The sequence below is a fragment of the Penaeus chinensis genome, chromosome 8, assembly GCF_019202785.1.
Source record: "Penaeus chinensis breed Huanghai No. 1 chromosome 8, ASM1920278v2, whole genome shotgun sequence".
Taxonomy (NCBI): Eukaryota; Metazoa; Arthropoda; class Malacostraca; order Decapoda; family Penaeidae; genus Penaeus; species Penaeus chinensis.
Window position 1 is genome coordinate 13,651,908 of NC_061826.1, and position 7,500 is coordinate 13,659,407.

The 7,500-nt window shown below is 39.2% G+C and overlaps 2 protein-coding genes across 3 annotated transcripts in view; one reads left to right on the top strand and one right to left on the bottom strand.

Moving 5' to 3' along the window:
- The window catches only part of LOC125028320 (bumetanide-sensitive sodium-(potassium)-chloride cotransporter-like), a 53,159-nt gene that overhangs the window by 27,085 nt on the left and 18,574 nt on the right, over positions 1-7,500 (top strand). Inside the window, exons 5-7 of the mRNA XM_047617796.1 lie at positions 1,816-1,911; positions 5,070-5,323; positions 6,162-6,276. Of these exons, the coding sequence (XP_047473752.1) occupies positions 1,816-1,911; positions 5,070-5,323; positions 6,162-6,276 (465 nt within the window). The remainder of the gene's footprint in view (positions 1-1,815; positions 1,912-5,069; positions 5,324-6,161; positions 6,277-7,500) is intronic.
- LOC125028319 overlaps positions 5,710-7,500 on the bottom strand; it is a 3,585-nt gene continuing 1,794 nt past the window's right edge. For both annotated transcript variants that reach the window (XM_047617794.1, XM_047617793.1), the window contains exon 3: positions 5,710-6,834. In XM_047617794.1, coding sequence (XP_047473750.1) covers positions 6,439-6,834 — 396 coding nt within the window. In that variant the 3' untranslated portion in view covers positions 5,710-6,438. The remainder of the gene's footprint in view (positions 6,835-7,500) is intronic.

Genomic DNA, 7,500 nt, shown 5'->3' on the forward strand with positions numbered 1-7,500 from the left:
CCCCCCTCCTCTCTCTCTCTCTCTCTCTCTCTCTCTCTCTCTCTCTCTCTCTCTCTCTCTCTCTCTCTCTCTCTCTCTCTTTCAGTCACTCTCTCTCTCTCTCTCTCTCTTTCAGTCACTCTCTCTCACTCACTCTCTCTCTCTCTCTCTCTCTCTCTCTCTCTCTCTCTCTCTTTCTCTCTATCTCTCTCTCTCTCTCTGTCTGTCTGTCTGTTTGTCTCTCTTTATCTCTCTCTCTCTCTCTCTCTCTCTCTCTGTCTGTCTGTTTGTCTGTCTGTCTGTCTGTCTCTCTTTCTCTCTCTCTCTCTCTCTCTCTCTCTCTCTCTCTCTCTCTCTCTCTCTCTCTCTCTCTCTCTCTCTCTCTCTCTCTCTCTCCTCTCTATCTATCTATCTATCTACCTATCTATCTCCAGTAATCTTTAAGCGCAATGCATTAACACTGAGAATGCCATATCTATCACCACTTTATTTTTCCCTTTCTCGTTTTCTGTCCGTCTTCATTTGCATGTTCACTTCCGTATTAAAATAATGGCACGCACATGACCGCACATACATACACGCACATATCTAATGCTTCATAATTCTGTAGCAGTAAAATCTATAATTCGAAGTCCAAGTAAACACTATTCAACAGGTGACAAGCTATAAAATTCGAAAAATCAAGTGTTGATAAAGGAATTTATATCATGGTTCGTGATTTATTTACAAAATGTTTCCCTTGTTGACAGGGCTTCAGCATTGGGTAGATTAAATGTCATATACAAGGCAAAATAGAACTTATTTTCTAATATAGAGTGTGGGATATACATTGTGTGACGTGTTACAGTAAATGTCAAGATACTTCTACAATCAATAATGTGTTGACTTAGGATATTAATTTAAGGCAAACTTACAGTAGTGTAGCGCTGTACTGTGTGTGTGTGTGTGTGTGTGTGTGTGTGTGTGTGTGTGTGTGTGTGTGTGTGTGTGTGTGTGTGTGTGTGCGTGTGTGTATATGTGTGTATATGTGCATGAGTGTATTTTTATAGGTGAGGGTGCGCACGCGCGTGTGATTGTGACGAAGGTTATCAGTACGTCTTGTTGGCAGAGTAAACAAGGGGCGAAAACAGACGACGAAGGCGGAGTCGACGCTGTTTGGTTGATTGGCTGAAGCATAATTTCAGCTTTTGCTTTCCAGTCAGTTTGCTGAATCAACTGATGATCCAACGAATCTATTATTTTGATGGACAGTGTTATTTCCATTCACAATATCCATTTAGGATTTTTTTCTTTTTTTTTTCAAAAAAATGATTATTAAGGATCGTCAGTGTGACATCATCCCGTATAAATCTATAGTATTTAACGTTATTTTGAATAAGAAAATAACACACCCGCGTCCTTATTTCTTACACGGCAACTCCACTTACTCACAATGCTTTTGTTTTAACAATGAACACCACCTGATTTCCCATCTGCTCGTTTCTTCACCTTAAAAACCTCTTTATGTTACCAACTCCTACAACTTTAAAACGAAAAGACACCTGCCATCTGTGCGCTTGCTCTCGATGTCTCTCCCTGAGAAACTTTTAAATGTAACGCCACTCACTTCCCCCATCTCTTGCTCGTTACCCCTTTGTTTCTCTCAACATCCTCTCTATACTTAAAAAAAAGAAGAAAAGAAAAAGAAAAAGAAAAAGGGAAAAATAAATATACATATAAACAATAATAATAATAAACAAATATATAAATGAGCAAAAAAAAAAAAAAAAAAATGACAACACCTGCTTTTTCCCCCCCATCTCCTGCTCATGACGTCATCCCTGCTGCGTCATCCAGTGGACGGCCTGCTGATCGTGACCTGCGGGAACGTGGTGACCGTCATCTCCTCGCTCTCCATGTCCGCCATCTCCACCAACGGCCAGATTAAGGGAGGTGAGTTACATGACTGCCGTTTTTTTTTTTGTATTTTCTTGTTTTCTTTTCTGTTTATAAGAATTGTCTTTCTAGGGAGGTGAGTTTCAGGCGGTCGTATTATTTCAGGCGGTCGTATTTTTCGTATTTTCAGGCGGTCGTATTTTTCGTATTTTCAGGCGGTCGTATTATTTCAGTGGTCGTGTTATTACAGGCAGTCGTATTTTTCCTATTTTTCAGGTTGTATTATTTCAGGCGGTCGTATTTTTCCTTGTTTTTTTTTCTGTTTATAAGAATTATCTTTCTAGGGAGGTGAGGTGTATGGCAATCGTATTTTTTCTGTTTTTTTATCAGTATCATTATCATTACCTTTATTTTTTATGAGCTGTCTTTCAAGGAGGCGATCGGAATTTTCATGTTTCTTTCTAATGAAATTTCGTCTTCATATACAACGCAATGTTTGTAGAAATTTATGCATAATCAACTAAAACTAAAACAAAATTCAACAATATATATAGACACTGATTTACATACAAGTGCATATCTATCTACTTATCTATCTCTTTATCTATCTATCTACCTATCTATCTATATATTTATTTATCTATCTATCTATTTATTTATATATCTATATATTTATCATCTATCTATTTATTTATCTATCTATCTATTCATCTATCTATCTATCTATCTATTTTTCTATCTACTTATCTATCTATCTATCTATCTATTTTTCTATCTACTTATCTATCTATCTATCTATCTTGCTTTACGGATATTTTTTTGTTCATATATATATAACTGTTTGTACAAGTCTAATCCTCATTCTCATTTACATATTTATTTTTCATCGCGAAGAACTGGAGCAAAAAAAAAAAAAAAATCGTTCTCACGGTCTGGAGAAAATAAACCGCCCCGTAAATATTTAAAAGTAGACACAGTTATTTTACTACTAGAGAGAGAGATAAAAAATATACTCTGTATGTACACTCGTGATCCGCCGTGAGCCTGTTGAAGGGAGGAGGATGAACGCGGTATCTGTCAGACGTGATTTCTGTGCGCGAGCTGTGGGAAATTCTTCTATTTTGGGAAAGGGTTGATTTATTTTTCGCTCGTCTGTGTTTTTTTTTGGAAGGTGCAGTGCTCTCATTATGATTATTATTGCTGTTATTGTTTCGTTAATAACATTATTATTCTCATTGGTGTTGCTGTCATTATCATTATCTTTGCTATTATTATTATTATTATCATTATTACTATTATTATCAGCACCATCATCATTATTACTATTATTATCAGCACCATCATCATTATTACTATTATTATTAGCACCATCATCATTATTACTATTATTATTAGCACCACCATCATTATTATTATTATTAGTTTCATCATCACATTATTAATAGTATCATTAGCATTAGTACTAGTTTCATTATCATTATTATTATCATTACTACCATTGCTATTATTATCATTAACGTTACAATCGCTATTATCATTAACAACATCATTACAACCATACCCATCATTATCATCACCACCATCATCATCACCATCGCCATTTTCTTCACCATCCCCCACTTCCACAAGAAAAACCGTTGCCACACCGACTCACACGCGCGTCTCTTCCTCTCGCCTCCCGAGCGGCTCACTGGCGTCCGTGTAAGGAAGGGCGTCTTTTGGGATTCCTTGGTTCCGCCCGCGTCTGATCAAAGCCGGGGCGTCGGGAGTCTGTCTCTATCACATGGCACATGCTATCAGCGGTGCTCAGTGATCCGAGGAAGCTGTCTGGTCGCTTGGTTGGTGTTGTTTTTTTCTTGATTTTTAATATCCTCGTTTTCTTTTCTTTGCCTTTATTTCTTTATCTCTACCTTTTCTTTTTTGATAGAATTGAGTATTTTTTTCGATCACCGACTGAATTCATTCCTAGAGATTAATTTAAAGTTTTATTTTTCTTCGTTTTTGATTGGTTTTCATTTCCTTTTCCATTTTCTCCAAGCCGAATAACTTTTCCTTTAATTTTCATTTCTATTTTCTTTATCGTTCGTCTTTTCGTCATATCTCTTTAAACTGTTTGTCAAAGTTCACTCCCTTTTTATATATCTCTTCAAAGTTTCATATATCCTATTTCTTATTTGTTCTTGTATTGCTCATGTCAAACCTATTTTATCTACCATCCACTCAACCTCCGTGTCTCTCTCTCTCCAACAACTCGCTCCCACCGTCTCCCTTCCTTTATATTACATCATCTTTACTCGTTTCTGTGCCACACCACGTGCCGGGTAGTCTCTCCCCGACCTTTGGGTGGCCCAGCGTGACAACACCCCACGGTTTAACATTTGCAACGCGGGTGACTTCATTACCGGTGCTCATCCCAGGGACATACCGCTATTTTGGGAACCCAGCTTGTACAACGCTCATGTTCCTTTGTCCACAAGACCTTGTCGCTGGGGAAGGTCTTTTTGTTTTGTTTACTCGTGAATCTTCGGTGTCCTTTGTTCTTTTTTTTTATTTTCTCCTTTGATCCGTGTCTCTCCCGGCAGGATATGTAAACTATTATCTTATTCAGCCCGTGTCAAAATATCTAGCTCCTACTGCGAGATTCGATCGGTAATAGCAGCGCATACTTGTGAATTAATGTGACCCTGAGTCAGTGCTAACTTCGAAAAATGGGAAAACAGTCAGAGTAACTGCCAATATTTGTTTTTCACTTATGGACAAATAAATGTAATTTTCTAGTGTTGATAAGAATATTGTGTGAACAAAACATAATCAGGATTCTTATTTCACCATTATAGATTTTTTCTGAGACCTCCCAACAAAAGCCAGTTCCAGAAGTTTGTTTATGTAAAATTAATTTCCTCTCAGCCTTGGAGGGAAGATATGCAGCGAGAGAAAGAGAGAGAGAATGAAAGAACGTGAGAGAAAGAGAGAGTATATATATATATATATATATATATATATAATATATATATATAATATATATATATATATAATTATATATATATATATATATATATATATATATATATATATATATATATAGAGAGAGAGAGAGAGAGAGAGAGAGAGAGAAAGCGAGAGAGAGAGAGAGAGCAAGTTGGAGAAAAAAGAAAGACAGAGAGAGTAAGATGGAGGTATGCAGATCTTCCCCACCCTTTGATCCGCTCCCGCAGGCGGAACGTACTACATGATCAGCCGCTCGCTGGGACCCGAATTCGGCGGCGCCATCGGCCTCATCTTCTCCGTCGCCAACGCCATCGCCGCCTCCATGTACATCGTGGGCTTCTGCGAGTCCATCAACGACCTCCTGGCCTCCTTCCACGTCAAAATCGTCGACGGCGGAGTGAACGACGTCCGGGTGGTCGGCACCGTCACCCTCGTCGTCCTCTTCGCTATCTGCGTCATCGGCATGGAGTGGGAAGCCAGGGTGAGCGGGGAGGGGGAGGGGAGGTAGACAGAGAGGGGGGGTAGGAAGGGAGGTGGAACAGAAGGAAGAAGAGGAGGAGGAGTAGGAGGAAGAAAAGGAGGAGGAGTAGGAGGAAGAAAAGGAGGAGGAGTAGGAGGAAGAAAAGGAGGAGGAGTAGGAGGAAGAAAAGGAGGAGGATGGGGAGAGCAGAAGAGGGGGTGGGGTAGGAGAAGAATGGTGAAGATTGATTGACGAAGACAAGAGGGAGGAGGAGGAGGGGAGGAGAAAAAGGAGAAAGAGGAAAAAAAGATAGAGATAGAATAATAGAGGATGTAGAAAAGGGGAGGAAAGAAGGAAAAGCTTAAAAGAAAAATAATTCAGAAAGGTCAAACACTAAAACTACCATATCAGTAAGTATTGTATTTCCATTAATAAGATTCACAGCATACATTTTGCTTTCCGTAAAAGTCTGCAATCCCTTTTGAAAAACAGGTCCAGTTAGCCTGATGTATAGTAAACTGCAAGCACAGAACGATGCCAGAAAACTGGAAAGGTGCGGCCAGATTCGCGCACAAAAAATAAGAGAAACTGGAACTTACTGGATCAGATATTCTGGGAAGATGACCTTTTGCAGTTGTCAGCTTGCGATAAATATAAGCGTTCCGCCCTCGTTTCGTGCTGCAGAGTACACACCACGCTAATTCGCTTGTCGTTAATAATAAATAAGAAGTCAGATTCTCATCAGATCAACGTTGGCCAATGAAACATTGGACAAGTAAAGGGTAAAACTTGGATCATACATTTCAGCGAATGATAAATGGCCAAAAAAATAACTTTAAAGCTCTATTTTTTCTTACAGGCCCAACTGGTGCTTCTAGTGGTGCTGCTGGTCGCCATTGTCGACTTTGTGATCGGAGCCATCGTGGGGCCTCTCGACGACGAAGAGCTGGCCAAGGGCTTCACCGGTTTCAACAGTAAGTGCAAGGGAAATACAAGGGGCTGCTATAAATGTATGATGAGAGAGATCCTTTCCAAATAGCAATCATACATTTCAAAATAATTAAAATAATAATAGTAATGAAGACTGAGTTAAGAGTGATTAGAATGGCTTGATCACGGAAGAATATTGGGGTGAGTTACGACTCGAAGCTCCCCGTTCGAGGCTTTATGATTTCGAAGCGCGGCTCCCGACCAAGGTCCAACTCGGGAAACTGCTTCTGGATCTCCATCGTCGATTTCAGGAAGCCGATCTCCTCCTGATAGTGGCTGATGACCTGCAAGTTCTCCTCTGCCATTTCGAAGACTCTTCGGATTTCCTGCTGGTGAAGCTTCACAAGGCTTTCGTATTCCTCAAGCTTGTGAAGGAGGAACACTTGGTCTTTGATGAGAGCGTCGGCTTGAAGGTCCGCGTCATTGGCACTCTGGGTTGAATCTCCAGCGCCCTCTGGTCCTTCGCCCTTTGGTTGACTCTCCGTCGTCGCTTCCCGTTCGCTCTCCAGCTTCTTCCGGAGTTTGATCAGCTGTTCCCTTTGCTGTAAAAAACGAAGACAAAGTTTACTAACATTTGGAATTAATAGCTGATTTGTATATGATAATGATTAAGCATGTAGGCCTACCGTAAGGATTTCCATTTAGACACGCACCCAAAAAATCGAAAAGAAAGAATAGAAAGAAGGACGTTGAAAATCAAACGAAATAGGATTCCCGGTAAAATATTTATTTTCCAAATTGACTATGCATAAATCAAGCAGAGCTCGTGCTAAATTTATTTAACTATGATGTACTTACTGACAAACCGATGCGTAATAAAGGAGAAAGGGCCGTTTCACCATGATTAACCCACAAAATCTAGTAACTTGACTTTAGGTACGAGCAAATCCGGTATTTTCTGACTACCTGACGATCGATGGGATGTTTCGCAAATCGATACGAAAAGAAAAAAAAGAAGAAAAAAATCCAGTTCGAACAACTGGATGATGTATTCTAAAAATAGAATAATAACTACGATAACGATAATGCTATGATAATGATGATGATAATAATAATAATAATGATAATAATAATGGATCTGAAACATTTAAGCCACTGGAAGTCTTCTTTCAAAGCTTTATCCACATAATTTCTTCCTTTATCTTCTTTGCTATTAACTTTTTTGCAAGTCTCCCAAACTCCCATTAGCATTCTGTTTATCTCACTTT